The sequence below is a fragment of the Poecilia mexicana genome, unplaced genomic scaffold, assembly GCF_051168715.1.
Source record: "Poecilia mexicana isolate PSO_F unplaced genomic scaffold, ASM5116871v1 scaffold_21, whole genome shotgun sequence".
In the NCBI taxonomy this organism is placed as follows: Eukaryota; Metazoa; Chordata; class Actinopteri; order Cyprinodontiformes; family Poeciliidae; genus Poecilia; species Poecilia mexicana.
In genome coordinates, this window is record NW_028263390.1 from 20,138,067 (window position 1) to 20,155,484 (window position 17,418).

Sequence of the window (17,418 nt, forward strand, 5' to 3'; positions counted from 1 at the left end):
CGTTTGGTTCTGGGGATGCAGAGCAGAACCAGAACCAGGAGACCTGAGGGGTCTGGAAGGTTGATATTAAACCGTTCAGTGATTTATAAACTAACAACAGTATTTTAAAGTCTATTCTCTGAGTGACAGGGAGCCAGTGTAGGGACTTTAGAACTGGTGTTATGTGCTCTATCTTCCTGGTTTTAGTGAGAACAGCAGCAGCAGCATCTGGATCAGCTGCAGCTGTTTGATTGATTTATTAGTCAGACATGTGAAGACGCTGCTGCAGTAATCAATGCGGCTAAAGATAAACGCATGGATGAGTTTCTCTAGATCGTGCTGAGACATCAGTCCTCTAATCCTGGAGATGTTCTTCAGGTGATAGAAGGCCGACTTTGAGACTGTCTTTATGTGGCTCTGAAGGTTCAGGTCAGAGTCCATCACTACTCACAGGTTTCGGGCTGATCGCTGGTTTTCAGTTGTAATAACTGAAGCTGTGCATTGACTCTAGATCTATAATTCTAGATCTATAACTCTAGATTGCTCCTCTTTAGGCCCAAAAATAAGAACTTCAGTTTTGTTTTTTGTTCACATCCACACATTTATCTGTTCAAAGCATCTGTTCAGTGATTGGATGGGGTCAAAGGTCAGCTGGTGACATCGTGATGTAGAGCTGTGTATCATCTGCATAGTTATCTTATGTCCTGTTATAACCTGAGCCAGTGGGAGCATATAGATGGTAAATAGGATTGAACATTGGGGTTCCCCACATGTGACCTTTGACCTCTTGTTTGGTGATTCAGGTGGTCTTATATCAGACTTTAGGAAGGTTTTCACACCGGATCCGACTTTCATCTGTGAGGAGGAATTAAATCTGCCTAGAAAGGACACAGCCAGTTTTTCCTTGAATATATGAAGAACTAACTGGAAATTAATAGAAATTTATTCAATAAAAACCTGTTGACCTCATTGGTTAAAGCCTTCATAGTTAACATGAAACAAAATAAAGTATTTCTTGGGTAGGAATGTAAAACAGAACATTTTGAAAGTTTTCTGATTATTTCTCTCATCTTTCTTTATTTCACACAAGTTTGAAAAACTTAAATGTTCTTTGTGGTTTTGTTGTTACAAATCATTCAGGCAGGAATGGGGGGAAATATTTTCTTTATACCTTGTGATTATTACCAATTCAACTCTTAGTTGAGTTACCGTCACAAACTCAAGTAAATTGCATTGTTTTTTTCTTATAGTGTAATAATTTAGTTTTAAATATGCTGAAAGTGCAGTGTGCATTTGTTTTCATCACTCCGATACTCCTAAATAAAATTAAAGGCAACAAACTGGCTAAATCTGTAAATAGAGTCCACTTTTGTGTAATTTCATCTCATTGTAAATCCAACTGCTGGAGAACGTTGATAAGCAAACGGCATAAAGGAAAACATTTAATAGTTAGGTTGGGATTTCAGTGTTTTTTCTTAAAATTTCTAGCTGCAGTTTCTGGTTGTAAATCTATTTATTGTTTTTTCACTTGATTCTTAAAGGAGCAATGTTACGTAACATTTACTTTTGAGATTCATAATGTTCTTTCCTCACCATAAAAAGACCTGGAATGTTGCCTTGATTATTTTATTCATGTTTGAGAAATCCTTGAATCTCCATGGCAACCATTCATCTGTGCAAAACGCCTGGGTGGATCTAGCCCCGCCTTCAAGGCCCTGCTCCTTCAGACTAGCAGCAGCAATTAGCAAACACCTGGTGGAGCTGAGAATCAGCTGAGCTCATTAAAGGAGCTGCTTCTCAGTGAAACGCTGATAAAAACGACGCTAAAGGGTTAATAGAGGAGCCATGTTGTGATGACTTTCAGGAAGGCCCCACGATTTCAAGGCGATAAATTACAAAGTGAAATTTTTTTTAAGTCATATTTGATATATACAGTATTTTTATAACATCTGAAGGTAACATAGTTACATTAATATTATGGTATAAGATGAAATATGTGCCTGGAAAATACATGATGCTGCCCTTCAATTAAAAGGCAGGCTTGAGAATATACATCAGGAAACATTTTACATTTTTCAAATTAAAATAGTCAAAGAAACATTTGAAACATTTTAAAATGTTAAATGAAAACCAAACATAAAGATGAAACTTTACCAGCTTCCACTGAAATGGTTTGAACCCAATGATATTATTGGTTAAAAAGTAAGTAAACAAGAGAAAGTTTACCTCTATTGACAAAGTTACCATTATTTCATTCTATAACTTGAGTTTGTATTTCTGCAAAGCCACAACTAGCTCCTTTAAGATCACAGCACTTGAAATAAAATCTATTTTCTTTGTTTCTATTTATTTTAGGCTCAACAAAAACAAAAAGGTAAACTATTAGCTTAAAAATCCCAGCAAGACTGCTACAGTCTTTACATTGAAGCCAACGTTGAATCCGTTCATCGTATCTTCAGGTCATCCACGTTACTTCTGCTTCTGCTTTGGTGGCGGCTCTTCGTTCTGCCGATTCTCCATTTCCTTCTGGTGCCTACACAGAATAAAAAATTAGCCTGAGGTAATTACAAAAATGTCAGCATAATGAAGCAAAACTGCTAACGCAACCAAAACAAAAAAACGTACTTTTATTGTTGCAGCAAAATGCATCACATCAAATGAAGTTTAAAGGCCCAGAAAACCTTTTAGGACTCAGGTTTGATAAACATGCGGTGCTGATTCCTTACCTTGCTACCTCTTCCACTCGTCTGTTCCACTGGTGTCTGTAGGCGATCTGCTTGCATAAGTTAATTAATTGCAATTTGTTCTATAAAATGCTGTTGATGTGGTGAAGCTGCAGAATGTAACATTTATCAAAATAAATGTTTATACCATCCATTTTCTAACATCCTTGTCCCTTAGTGGAGACAAGGATGGTCGCCAGTCTGTCGCAGGGTAACAGAGACACACACTCACACCTAGGGACAATTTAGAGAGACCAATTAACAAGACAGTCCTGTTTTTGGACTGTGGGAGGAAGCTGGAGTACCTGGAGAGAACCCAGCATGCAGAAAGACCGGGAATCGAACCCAGAACCTTCATGCTGCAAGGCAACAGCTCTACCAACTGCACCACTCATGTTTATACCAAATAAAGTATTTATTTGCCATTGTGATGTTTGAGGCATTAATTTTGTAAATGTGGTTGTGATTCCACATTGAAATCTATAAGATCTGTGTTTGCACATTCATTAGATGTAAATCCCAAACAGGAAGAGGTCAGTTATGCATCATAACTGATGTGTTTGTAAATAAATATAAATATGAACGACCATACAGTAGATTATTTGAATTAAAGGTTTAATCAAAGAACGTTTGCAGCATCAGCTGGTCTTGCTTAGCAGAAAATTTAACAGCTTTGTGACATTTTTGTCTAATTGCTCTTTATTTTTCTTTATTTTTCTTTATAAGAGTGAAAGCGGAAAAGCTAAATGCTCCGTCTTGCGACCCAAGTGCCGTATTCTGATGTTTGGCGAATCTTCAGGCGTAGCGATGGCGTTCGGGTTCTTCTGGCTCGTTCCCATATTTCTGTTTGTATCTAGACGAAGAAGAAACTAAACATTAGATCATAAAATGTAATTCATTACAACAATCAGTGTTTAAATGTGAAAAATTTAAAATCCTTTGACATTAAGTTTGAAACTAATATATCGTATTATAAATGTTATTTATGTGCACAGGAATGTACAACGGTCTATTGGTGCATTCACAGTAAAAATAATAAAAATAAAATAAAATAAAAATTTCCACCAAAATCTCAGAAATGTTTAGATTTATCTCAGAATTAAAAAAAAAAAAAGGAGGAAATTTCTGACCTCCAAAACTGGAAAATGTGCAAGAAAAAAACGCCGTTACAGGAACATTGTGACTGACGGGCCGATTAATTTTTTTGTGAATGAACTTCTATTTTCCATTTTTCAGAAATAGGGTTCTGCTCTTTGAGAACTACATGAACTTTGAACTGAAATGAATCAGAATTAACTTGAATTTTGAACCAGTTCTTGTTGACGGTGATGAGAAAAGCTCACCTTTCTGCTTTCTCCAGTCTCCGCTGCTGTCTGTACTCTAAACACAGAGACAAAAGATAAGCACAACACAAGTCTGTTCAGAAAAATAAAAAATAATCCTACAGAAGATGTGATTCCAGTTGGTGGTTACTAAATGGTCATGTTTTCAAACTGCACTGTAAAAACAAAATATTACCAAATATATTGGTTGAATATCTGTTTCAAATATCTTAGTAGACTTGAAATAAGACAAAACGAACTTACAAATAAGCTTGGTCAATAATCACTTAATATTAATGAAAAAGTTCCAGTTCTGGATTATTTCACTTATAACACAGGAACTCTGATCTGAACCTTCAGTGTCACATAAAGACGGTTACAAAGTCAGCCTTCTATCGCCTGAACAACATAATATACATAAATCACAGAGCGGCTTTGCACCAAATCACTTTGTAGAGCTGCTGTTGCCATAGCAACCTTCCAGACCTCTCAGGTCTTCCAGTTCTGGTCTGAAGAACCAGAACCAAACATGGAGAAGCAGCTTTCAGCTTCTGTGCGCCACAAATCTGGAAAATAAACTTCCAGAAAACTGCAAAACAGCCAAAACACTGAGTTTATTTAGATCTAGACTAAAAACCCAGAGTTAATTTTGATTGATAAAAACTGGAAAATTGATCAAGATATCTGATGTGTATTGATGATTTTGATGTTTGTCACTGGTGTCACAACTGGTTGTTGATGTAAAGCTCTTTGGCTGCTTCGTTGCTGATATGTGTGACACAAATAAACTTTATTAATTGATTGATTTGTGAAAAAGCAGATATGCTGCCCAATCACTTTTTTTTACTTAAATTTACTAGAGTCTACAAAAAGCTATAAACTCTAAATGGATTATTACAGTGTATATTTTTAGCAGAAATAGAAATCATTTCGTTCCTGTTCTTAAAACGCATTCGGTTTAAATCTGTGTGTAAGTTGTAGTGAAACTGATTATTTAAATATCCACCTTAATCTTGAAACCTTTGTGTTTGTAAACATGATATACCTCTCCAGCTGTCCCTGGCGCCTTTAGCTGCAGCTTTTATGCTCCCCCAAAGCTTCTTAAAGAAACATTCCCCCGGTTCGGCCATCAGGACGACCAGAGCCGCAACCAGGAAGACCATAACAAACTTCATCCTGCAAAACTAAAACGTGTTTCAACCCAAACTAATAACATGAAATTAATAAACATAATTAAATGTATTTTACCTCTCAGCAGGCGGAAACGATGCCAGAGGTTCTGGGTAAAGACGGAAGTGAGCGGTGTGCATTTGTCTCATTTTATACTCATCTGTCCTGTGGGCTGGACTCAAGTTTCTCAATCGTGTTGTTGCTTCTTTACCTTTTGCAATCATTGTTCTGTGATTCAGGTTTTGCTTCGTCAGATGAAGGTTTCCAACTTCCACCTTCAGAACTGGATCTTTGTGCAATCTGCTTGCATAAGTTGCAATTTGTTCTATAAAATGCTGTTGATGTGGTGAAGCTGCAGAATGTAACATTTATTAAAATAAATGTTTATACCATCCATTTTCTAACATCCTTGTCCCTTAGTGGAGACAAGGATGGTCGCCAGTCTGTCGCAGGGTAACAGAGACACACACTCACACCTAGGGACAATTTAGAGAGACCAATTAACAAGACAGTCCTGTTTTTGGACTGTGGGAGGAAGCTGGAGTACCTGGAGAGAACCCAGCATGCAGAAAGACCGGGAATCGAACCCAGAACCTTCATGCTGCAAGGCAACAGCTCTACCAACTGCACCACTCATGTTTATACCAAATAAAGTATTTATTTGCCATTGTGATGTTTGAGGCATTAATTTTGTAAATGTGGTTGTGATTCCACATTGAAATCTATAAGATCTGTGTTTGCACATTCATTAGATGTAAATCCCAAACAGGAAGAGGTCAGTTATGCATCATAACTGATGTGTTTGTAAATAAATATAAATATGAACGACCATACAGTAGATTATTTGAATTAAAGGTTTAATCAAAGAACGTTTGCAGCATCAGCTGGTCTTGCTTAGCAGAAAATTTAACAGCTTTGTGACATTTTTGTCTAATTGCTCTTTATTTTTCTTTATTTTCCTTTATAAGAGTGAAAGCGGAAAAGCTAAATGCTCCGTCTTGCGACCCAAGTGCCGTATTCTGATGTTTGGCGAATCTTCAGGCGTAGCGATGGCGTTCGGGTTCTTCTGGCTCGTTCCCATATTTCTGTTTGTATCTAGACAAAGAAGAAACTAAACATTAGATCATAAAATGTAATTCATTACAACAATCGGTGTTTAAATGTGAAAAATTTAAAATCCTTTGACATTAAGTTTGAAACTAATATATCGTATTATAAATGCTATTTATGTGCACAGGAATGTACAACGGTCTATTGGTGCATTCACAGTAAAAATAATAAAAATAAAATAAAATAAAAATTTCCACCAAAATCTCAGAAATGTTTAGATTTATCTCAGAATTAAAAAAAAAAAGAGGAAATTTCTGACCTCCAAAACTCGAAAATGTGCAAGAAAAAAACTCAGAAATTTTCCAGAAACATTTGGAAATTTCTGGGTTTCAAAAGTCAAAAACTTTTGAATTTTAAATCTCAGAAATTTCCAGTTTTTTTCCAGACAATTTTGGAGATTAAGCTCAAACTTTGAGTTTTTCTGGTAAATTTTCAACATTTTGAACTCAGAAATTTTCATGTTTATCTAGAAAATGTCTGAGATTAATCTCAAAATGTCTGTGTTTTCTAGCAAATTTAAACTTTTTAAAATCAGAAATTTCCAAGTTTTTTATAGAATTAAAAAAATAATTCAGAATTTGAATGTTTTGCTGGACATTTACGCCTCCTGTTTCATTCTCCCTACAGTGGCCCTAATACGCCGTCACAGGAACATTTTGACGGACGGGCCGATTAATTTTTTTGTGAATGATCTTCTATTTTCCATTTTTCAGAAATAGGGTTCTGCTTTTTGAGAACTACATGAACTTTGAACTTAAATGAATCAGAATTAACTTGAATTTTGAACCATTTCTTGTTGACGGTGATGAGAAAAGCTCACCTTTCTGCTTTCTCCAGTCTCCGCTGCTGTCTGTACGCTAAAAGCACGGAAGGGAAGAAAGTTACTCAGAGGTGGAAAGATAAATTAAAAAGAGTCTCAATCCTGTTAACCTTCTTATTTGACATTTTGTGTCTAACCTCTGAATCTTTCTCTGGCTCCTCTAAACATGGACTTTCCTGCTCTCCAAACAGAGCTTAGAAATCCCTCTCCAGGTTCGGCCATCAGGACGACCAGAGAAAGCACGAGAAAGATCATAACACACTTCATCCTGCAAAGCAAAGCACAAATTTAAACATTTAAACCCAATAAAAACCCGTAAACGATATAATTACCTCTCAGCAGGTTGAGACGGTGTCAGAGTTTGTCTTAAAACCGAAGCAGATCTGAATCTGCCTGAATGTTTTTCCCTTAAATCCTCGTCTGTTGCGATGGGTTGGACTGTTTCTTAATGTTAATGTTGCATTTACTTCTATTGCAACCATTGTTTGGAGTTTCAATCGGTCACCAAACATTGAGAAAGTGTTCGTACCAGATCCAGCTTCGAGGACGCTTCTTATCGCCCTGGATCAGAAACAGCAGACATGAGAACGATCACATCAAATGGCTGCAGACGTGTCGCATTTAAACCACAAACCTGAACTGATGATGGAACAAAGTGGCATAAAAACGATACATGGCTTAATATGTAAAAGGATTTTATGCATTTTTTGCAGCTGTATTTGGAGTAAATACTTTGAAGAGCCACTTTTATTGCAGATGTAGGTGAAACAAAACATCTCCTTAAAATGCAAAAGCAAAATCTATTTGGTGCAAATATCTTAGCTCACTTACAGTCACTGTTCAGCAAGAGACAGTAGCTTGTTAATTCTCTAATATTAATGAAATAGTACTTTTTTATTAGCGGATTATTTCACTTGTAACCAGATATTTTTCCCTTTTATGAGTGAAATAATCTGCCAGTGAATCTAGTCATTTTTCATTAATATTAAAAAATTACTGACTTAAAACAAACCCGTATATCTCGCTCAAAAGTTACTTACGAGTTATTTTTGTCTTATTTCAAGTCAATTAAGATATTTGCACTAAGAAACTAGACAAAAATACTTGATAAGATTTTGTTTCTACATTGCATAACATATTAGCTTTTATTAATATAGTTATTATAATTTCTTTTGAACTCTAACTGTTAAGCTGCTGGTGATTTTATACATGTTAGCTGCTGTTTTTTTAATTCATAGAAATAAACATCGAGTTGACTTCAGATCTAGATTTTATGATCTATACTGTCAGGCAGGTTTTTATGCTTTTATAATATCCGGCTTACTGTTAAACAATGCTCTGCATTTTTCTTTTAAAATATTTGTACAGTACATTTAGCATGTTTAAATGTCAAACAGTAATTACACTGAAGTAAATCTACAAAACAAACATTATCTCACTTATAAATTACATTTTTATATGAAGTCTAACATCAGTTTCTTGATCAAATGTAGGATCCATTTTCTCTTTTTTGCAAATCATTTGAAGTCGAACAATATATCATGAAATTACGCATCAAATAATTTAAATATATCAAAATAAATTTGCAAGTTTATTCATGAATCATCATCATTGCTTTTATACAAACAAACGTTGGCTATGGCGTAGCGCTTTCTTCTATATGTTTGCATTTAAAAAGCAGTCTTTTTATTTCATCCTTTTCCTGTTTGTGCAAGCAGAAAGCTTTTCCTTAACGTTTATTTGTGATCAGATTAAGTGAATCAGCGCTGATATACTGCCGGCGGCGGCGGCGTGGCTGGTGGTTGCTGGTCCTGCATGTCCTGCTTAGCGCTGCAAACAGGAGAAAACACAAAATTAACAGCTTCATAATGGTTCAACCATCAAAACCTCATGAATAGAAATTAAAATCATAGGTTGGGGTAACATTTTTAAGATGAAAACAATTCATCCCAAACACGTTGACATAAACAATTTAACATTTCATAAATTATGAAACTGTCAGATGTTGGTGCGTTTCATTTTCTGCTCCTGCTTGGAACAGAAACTACCGTCGCCTAGCAACCTGTCAGCCAATAGAATGAAAGTGTTATTCTGGGTGCGTTTGTTTCCTTCTACTGGGCGTACCTGTGTGGCTACTATCAGAAAAAGACTCACACGCGACCAGAGACGTTTTATCTGAGCAGTGACAAATTTTGAGCACGAGGAGAAAAGTTTGAGAAAACAGTGAGTATTTGAAAGAGAGCAGAAGTTTGGAGTGCAGGTATTACATGAATTCCTGTTTTCAAAATAAAAATGTGTGGCAGAAAAATCCCCCCATGCTTTTGGGTTAAAAAAAACTAAGAAACAAACCACACTTAGCCTAATGGGGAACAACTAAAGCCTGGCAGCCCGCCAGGCTTGTAATACACTTGAGGAAATCCCCCATTTCAGATTTAATAAGTAGTTTTACTGATGAATCAACCACAACCTGTCCTTAAGGAGCATTCATGATGCTGACGAGGCCGCAGATGAAATGAGTTTGACTACATGGCTAAAAATAGGCAGAAGGCAACTATTTATCCGATTGTGTGCTTTTCATAACCGATTAATCTTGTTTTAAAACAACTCTAAGACTCTTAAATTAAGTTCAAAAGTAGATGCCCAAAAAGTTTTACTTACTTTGCCAGTTTCTCTTCTCTCCTTTGGTTCTTATGTTCTAAACAGAAAGGAAAAAAATAAATAAATGTATTTCATTTATTCATAACAAATGTCTAAAGGCACAAAAAGCCGATTAGTCCAGTCATTTAGTGATATTAAACACCGACTTTGTACCAATTTGATCATTATTAAACACTTCACTCATAATTTAACACTGCTTTAAAATACTAAAAAGTTGTGCACCAATGCAGTCGAGTTTGATCCGTTTGAGTTGAAAGGAAATGACTGAAAACAACGAAGAAAATGTTTTCTCCGTTTCACCGCAAAAATACAAAATCTTACCAAATATTTCTGGGTTAGTTTGTCGTGCAAATATTTTAGTACACTTGAAATAAAACAAAACGAACTTAAAAGTATCTTTTCAGCATGAAGTAGGAGCTCATTTTAAGTCAATAATTTCATAATATTGATGAAAAACGCAGATTTGTTAAGTGAAATAAGCTGCCAGGAAACCAGTCTTCCATCAATATTCAGGAATTATTGACTTAATCTTCTATATCTTGCTGAAAAGTTACCTTAGTACTTTTGAAATAAAGCAAAACAAATATTTGCTCTAGAAACTAGTCCAGAAATACTTGAGTTTTTTCTGTATTTGGTCTGATTTGTGTTTTTTGGGGTCTGATCAGGTAAATTTATCTGTTTATCTGCATTTGTCCGGTACTGCATAGCTAACCTTTATATCCCTGCCTGGCGCCATTGAAGATGGCCTTCACGCCTCTCCACAGAGACTTCAGGAAGCACTCTCCGGGTTCGGCCATCAGGACGACCAGCGACATCACAAGAAAGATCGTAACAAACTTCATCCTGCAAAACAAAAACTAATGTCAGTTCAAGCTGTTAAAAAATGTAATTTCAGCTACTAGAATTCATCTTTTTACTTGGCAAAGGTTGGAAAAGAGACCACCGGTTGCTGCCAACGAGTCTAGGTGAAAACTTGAAGCCAGTCTGAATTTCTCTCTTTAAATACCTTTTCATGGAAAGGTCTGAGGTTTTAGTTGCATAAATGCTGACAAAATGGTGAATTTTTCTTTTACCTTCATGTTGTAAGCTTGGGTTGAAATTGGTACCACAACCTCTGATAGGCCATGAAAGCTTCAGAGAAACCACCAGTGGCAGATGCTATCGCTTAGAATTGAGCAAGTTGTTCCAGTTCGTTGGGTAAACTCAACCCAATGGAGCCACCGCACGCTAGCAGATTATTAGCATCCAGTGTTTGATTACTGCATGTTGCACAGGAGCCGCTGGTGAACTGGTTTTCTGTGATTTTAGGGATCATTCACACCAGCCTTTAACCGAACTCCAGTCCGGTTTGTTTGGAGAGGTGTGAATGCACAAATCGATCTCTGATCCGCCTAAAAACCTCGGTCTCGGTTGAAGTGAACTCTGAATGCAGTGTGAATGCAAGTGGACCGGACTCCGCTCCAAAAGCAGGAAGCTAAGTACAAGGCTCTGTGGGTTAGTGCAGGTGTTATGCCGGCTGCCATGGCAACAGAGAGCGAGAAAGAGCAGAATATAAACGGTTTAAAGTTGTTCTTCACCAAAGGGAACATTCAGCGTTATTTTCCCTTTGCTACTTTTAAAACCTTCAATAAACGACAGAAACTGAACTAATTGTTTGTAGAATATGGCGGTATTCATAACAATCATCAAATAGGATGAAGTATTTCATAAAGTATAGGAGCCATGGGCTGTTAAATCTTAACAAACTAATGCACTAATATGGACTAATTTACAAAGTAACGCATTACTGGCATCGGACCAGTTTTTTCAGTAACGAGTTTGCTAACGTGTTGCTTTTTCAGTTTGGATGTTCTGCATTCATGCTGTTGCAACAGACTTTCAGGTCCAGTCACTCTCAGTCATCGTTGCACCGTTTCTTCTTCCAGCCGTGTAACTCTTCACTTGCACAAGTGTGGAAATGTTTGAATTTCACTCTTACAAAACAGTAAACACTGATATGTAACTGAGCAAATAATGGCCTTTTCAGAAAACCGATCCATTAACTCCCAATAAAAAATCAAAGTCAGTTGCAGGTAAGGCGGAACAAATGACAAAAATCAGATATATTCTTTCAAGCACAGGAAAAAAAACACTTAAAAACAAAACTATGGAAACTTTATTTCTGTCTAATTTAACATAAAAATCCCTCCAAACTCCATTCAAGAAAAAAATAAACACATAAAGCATCACTGATGATTTTTCTTCATCTGGTTACATTCCCACCTAAAGTTGTCCTGAAATTAAGTGTTTCTGCAGTTTGACATCAAGCTGCAAATTACAGTAAAAATTCACTTCTTTTTAAATGAACGTTTTTATATTAATACTTGGTTTCTTGTTTTGTGTATGACAGCATCATCCTGACTGTGTGCTTTCACTGGAAAACAAAAATCATCCTCTTTTCAAATTTGCTCAAATGTTTGTACCAGATGACGGAGCAGGTGGATGTGACACGACAAAGTTTTGAAACAAATATTCAAAAAAAAGTTTGTTTTTTTACATCTTTCTTTCTGGAAAAGATGTCAACACCTAACAGCTGTTTTTCCTGTTTAGAAAACAAAAGTGCTTTTCTCGGCGTGAATGTCAGTAAATTTGGTCCAAATTAAAATATCAACTTAGTAAACAAACTAATCCTTATTATTTATTATTTGAGACATTTAATGGAGAGTGTGTTAACAGAATAATTCTCTGGGTTATCACATCATGATAAAAATAAGTGATTTAGGATCATGAATAGGTCATTTATTTTTCACTTTATTTAAATATTTTCCTCATGTATTGATGCTTCAGAATCATCCATGGCTTTTAGGTCAGTTCTGGTTTGGATTCATTTAATCACCAAATTGTAAAATGAATGTAGCTGAAATGTCCAGTTCTAAGAAAGTCAAACTGCTTTTTACAGTTTTACACGTTTTCAAGAGTGGAAACAAGAAAAAGAAGAAAAATCCTCCATCTTTTTTCCCCTTAAAGACTTTTCTGTGATATTTATTCTTTACAGTTTTATTCTGAAAGTGTTTGGTTACAGTGGATTTTATTTAGGGGTATCGAAGTAAAACATGATCAATGCAGTTTGATCTACATAAACCTCCTATTAAATACTTTAAAGTCTGAGGTTGTAAAACTTTGCATGTTTTCTACTAATGAGACAATTTCAGCTAAAATCTATATTGTGTAAAAATCTATATTGTTTTTTGCCGTCTCCATTTTTTAGTCATAAAAGCTGAAAATTAAATATAACAACAATAAGTTTTTGTTGGAAAACAATTTAAAAAGTACAAAAAACAGGTTTGATTTAGTCTTTGTGGTGAATACTGTTGCTTTCCCTGCAGTCAAGCTTTGTTTTATAATCAGTTTATTTCTTTATGAGTTGATCTGTTTCCTGTTTCATGAGAGGAAGGGCGGACACAACCGAACGAGTTCAACCGTAAAACCGAAGGGTGTTCTCACACCTTGTTCTTCTGACGTCCCTAAAAGTTCAGCCCTGAGGCTCTTCTTTCTGAAGACTTTCATCACATGAAATTAAGTTAAAACAATTCTTGGTTTGAATTTCCTCTACTTGTACTCTAAACAGTCAAAAAGCAGATTTAAAATTATTTTAAGACCTTTTTGGATTCAATACTAGACTCAGAAGCGTATAGTATGTTCTTCCACTTATTTCACAACAATCAGCCTCACATTAAGAAAAACTCTGAAAGAGCCAAATAACTGGTAAATTAGAAAATATACTGCCAAAAACCTAAACCTTAGCAGCTATTTTTGGTCTAGTTTCTAATGTAAATATCTTAGTACAGATTAAATTAAACAAAACTAACATACGTAACTTTTCATCAAGATACTGGAGCTTGTTTTAAGTCAATAATTATTGAAAATAATGCTAGAAGTATCGGATCCATTGGCAGATTATTCCACTTCAAACAGGAGAAATGTCTTTATCTATCTGCACGAATTATTGACTTAAAACAAGCTTATATAATCTGCTGAAAAATTACTTTTAACTTAGTTTTTTTCTGACTTCAAGTGTGGTAGAAACTAGACAAACATATTAGGCAGGATTTTATGTTTTTGAAGTGTACAAGGTTTCCTAAATGATTTTGTGAACTTTAGTTTATTATCTCGTCTCTATTTTAAGTGTCTCCAATAATACATGACTGCCTTATTACTCTCATGGTTTAAATACTTTATAGCAAAACTGCAAGACACAACATTGTGTCTCATCACTACTTATCAAGTATTTCTAGTTTCTGGTGCAAATGTCTTTGTACACTTGAAATAAAACAAAACTAACTTAAACTCAACAATTCCTTCATATTGCTGAAAAAGTTCTAGTTCAACTGTCAGATTATTTCACAAATTATTTTCCATGTTATTAGTGAAATGATCTGCCAGTGGAACTAGAACAGGGTTGCTAGGCGACGGGCTGGGCTTGGGTGGTGTTGCTAGGTAACGGCACCAATGGAACTAGAACTTTTTCATTAATATTAAGGAATTATTGACTTAAAACAAGCTCTAATATTCTTGATGAAAGTTTACTTTTAAGTTAGTTTTCTCTTATTTTAACTATGAATACATTTGCAGCAAAATCTAGATAAAAAGAACAAAAATTTTGTGTTTTTGCAGCGAAGACCTTCTTGTCATGCACCCATGTGTCCAACTCTCTGTGTAATATTATCTGAATTTCAGATATTGCCAGTTGAACATTAGTCCTGTAATCTCATTTCATTTTATAAAACTTAGAAACTGCATCAAGAGTTACAGAAAATGATTTTATTTGCATTTCACTTCTGACAAAACTCTCTGCAGCTTTACATACAATGCGGAATGCTTTGGCTGCACTCTGTACAGCTTCGTTGGTTTATTTTTCATTTTGCAAACAGATCCCATAACAGCAAAGTATTCAGAACTGATTCAACATAAAGAAGGTTGAAAAATGTTTAGAACCAAGAACTGCTGGCATATCTAGAGTGGCCTCTTGTATCTAATCAAAGCGACGACGTGCAGATTGGAAGGAGCGTTTGTCCAACTGCTGCTGGTCCAGATCTTCCTGGTCCTGTTGGTCCTGGTCCAGTTGCTCCTGCTCCAGTTGGTCCTGGTCCTGTTGGTCCTGGTCCAGTTGATCCTGGTCCTGCTGGTCCTGGTCCTGTTGATCCTGATCTAATTGATCCTGGTCCACTTGTTGCTGGTTTAGTTGATCCTGGTCCAGTTGTTTCTGGTTTAGTTGATCCTGGTCCAGTTGCTGTTGGTCTGCTTGCACTTCTGCAGCTTTTTCCCTCCCATGAATCAATCTGGTAGGAGAAAAATTAAGTTCACAGTTCAACGGAACAAAATAGCTGACAACAAAGCAGTTGACTTATTTAAAAGAACCAATTCTAAATCTGTTTCTTACTTACATGAATGAACCAATGCTAAATGTTTTTATTTTACTTCAATGAGCCAAATCCTAGATGTTTTTAAAATAAACTAATGCTAAATGTTTTTATCCACTTATATCAACTTATTTTTACTTGCGAATGCCGTGAACTGCATGATGGATTCCCTTAAAGATCCATCCAAAGATGCAGTCTCCTGGCTGAGCCATCAGGACAACCATGGACAGCACGAGAAAAAGCGTTGTACACTTCATCCTGCAAAAAATTAAAAACCATTCCTCTGTCATTGGCTAAGAAGTACATCTAGGTAAAATTAGACTGAGAATGAAGCTGAGAGTATTTGGTTCCTACCTTTCCACTGACTGATCAGATGCTGTTTGTGTGAGAAGATGATGATCTGCATCCTGGCAGAAAGCTGCACCCTCCTATATATGCGCATGAATGAGGAATTTATAATATTGTGAAACACCGTGTGATTTTGCAAAAACGGTAATCATTAGATCTGTCACTTGGGCCTCGAAAAATTTAATCGAAGATAATTTTAATCTTTTTTAGTCGTAATTTAACCGTGGCTGTTGGGAAACCACAGAAATCAGGTACAGTGAGCTGTGGAGTAACCCAGGGATGCGTTCTTGATTCATTCATGCCACCATAACTTTACCGCTTCTAGCTGCCTGAATGCTATTCAAGCTGGAAGTCCTGGATGGGTTAAAAGCTCCTGCTGCTAAATACGAGTCAAACTTTGGGACGTTTCTGATTAGCCACTCATTTAGTAGCCGTCACACCTGAAGTGGGATAAAACTGTGAAAAATTAAACTCTAGACAACAAATAGTTTCAACCTGGATTTACCATGAGTTTTTTTTTTTTAATGTATTTATTTATTTACTATTTTTTTAAAAGAAGTCAGAAACAAATATGAAATTACAAGTCCATGGAGAGGAATAGGGCCACTAAAAAAATATTAATTCTGACTTTTTTCTCAAAATTTGTTTTTCTCAGAATTTTGACTTTTGATCTTAGAAGATTAACGTCTGATTTCTAAGAAAAACACCAGAATCCTGTGATTAAACTCAGAATTTTGACTTTAATTTAGATTTTTCAAACTAAAGTCAGAATTATAAGAAAAGGTCAAAATTTAGATATTAAAGCACAATTACGAGATTTTCAGGATTAAAGTCAGGATTCTGAGATTAAAGTTTTCCATATAAAACATTATGAAGCCTTCCAACAACAAAATAATCTTTGTTTTATTGTTGACTTTAATCTCCCTGATAAAAGTTGCTTAATTTTTGACTCGGCTTTCAGAAGTTCAACTTTGGTTGCCATCAAGGCCGTAAATCCCTTCTCATTATTGGGGGCGAAGATAAACAGGAAAATTTCTTAAGACCAATTTTTCGGGGGTCGACAAAGTTACAGTGAAAAGTAATGTAAAATGTGGTTTAAATAGTTTCTAAACCACATTCTAGCTGTAGGACCAAAAATCACTAGTCATGCACATCAGATGTGTTTTTCTCAGTAAGCAACCTATTGAGAAATAAAACTAAAACTCAAATCTGCTACACCTTTACAAAATGTTAAGGTTCTAAATAAAAAAGCTTTAATGAATAACTTCTCTTAATAAAATTCCTCATAAACATTGATTTATTGAAATGGCTCCCAAAACAAGCTATGGGTTATTTAAATTATAACTCGTTAAGTTGCTTTATTTTTAAGCCTTTTTTAGTTTTGCCATGGAGACGGAGAACCAACAGGTAGATAGGAATGGATATCTGGGGGATATTATATCTTAAATGTAATATTTAAAGCACCCAGGTTTATATGGAAAAATATTCAGATTTTATTTTGTGATTTTAAAGGCTCTACGGTGAAGACTGTGAGAAATAAAGGCAGCTTTCTGTTTTTTCTCAGTTCTCGGCTCCCACACAGAGCTGGTCCACTTGCTCAGCCTCTCCTCCCGTTTCAAACTCTTCTAATTAACTAAACGTGAAAGAGTGAAATATGAATGAGATGTTTGCTACTTTTGACAAAAAAGCTTAAGTCTATGAAAGCAAAGTAGCAGCTTTGCTAATGAGCCAGCTCATCATGATTTAGCTAAAGTAATAAAATAACAAACTGCAGTCTGATCTTTATTGTTAATGTGTTTCTTATTGAGCAGTGAAGGTAAATAAAATGTGTTACATGTGTTTTAAGTATTTACTTACTGGAGGGTTTTATTCTTGTGCTGCAGGGCTAC

General features: G+C 35.6%; 1 protein-coding gene and 3 long non-coding RNA genes across 5 annotated transcripts; all 4 read right to left on the minus strand.

Moving 5' to 3' along the window:
• Positions 1-3,300: 3,300 nt before the first annotated feature.
• LOC106912305 (uncharacterized) lies at positions 3,301-5,368 on the minus strand. The gene is made up of 4 exons (XR_015761810.1): positions 5,273-5,368; positions 5,070-5,200; positions 4,046-4,082; positions 3,301-3,555 (listed from the first exon to the last, which is right to left on the minus strand). It is a non-coding gene; the product is annotated as an uncharacterized LOC106912305 (long non-coding RNA).
• A 666-nt stretch (positions 5,369-6,034) lies between these two features.
• On the minus strand, positions 6,035-8,540 carry LOC106912304 (uncharacterized). The gene is made up of 4 exons (XR_015761812.1): positions 7,457-8,540; positions 7,262-7,392; positions 7,125-7,161; positions 6,035-6,289 (listed from the first exon to the last, which is right to left on the minus strand). It is a non-coding gene; the product is annotated as an uncharacterized LOC106912304 (long non-coding RNA).
• Positions 8,541-8,686: 146 nt separating this feature from the next.
• On the minus strand, positions 8,687-10,811 carry LOC106912302 (uncharacterized). Its single transcript, XR_015761811.1, has 4 exons — positions 10,700-10,811; positions 10,495-10,625; positions 9,783-9,819; positions 8,687-8,954 (listed from the first exon to the last, which is right to left on the minus strand). It is a non-coding gene; the product is annotated as an uncharacterized LOC106912302 (long non-coding RNA).
• Positions 10,812-14,567: 3,756 nt separating this feature from the next.
• LOC106912299 (uncharacterized) lies at positions 14,568-17,405 on the minus strand. 2 transcript variants are annotated; one of them, XM_088001696.1, is made up of 5 exons: positions 17,387-17,405; positions 15,536-15,609; positions 15,320-15,439; positions 15,025-15,100; positions 14,568-14,994 (listed from the first exon to the last, which is right to left on the minus strand). In XM_088001696.1, exons 3-5 carry the CDS (start codon positions 15,436-15,438, stop codon positions 14,794-14,796), a joined length of 396 nt encoding a protein of 131 aa, XP_087857822.1. In that variant the 5' UTR covers position 15,439; positions 15,536-15,609; positions 17,387-17,405; the 3' UTR covers positions 14,568-14,793. The 2 variants fall into 2 exon arrangements, with proteins under 2 accessions (XP_087857822.1, XP_087857821.1); XM_088001695.1 differs by lacking the exon at positions 17,387-17,405 and having other exon boundaries at positions 14,568-15,100.
• Between the last annotated feature and the right edge of the window lie 13 nt (positions 17,406-17,418).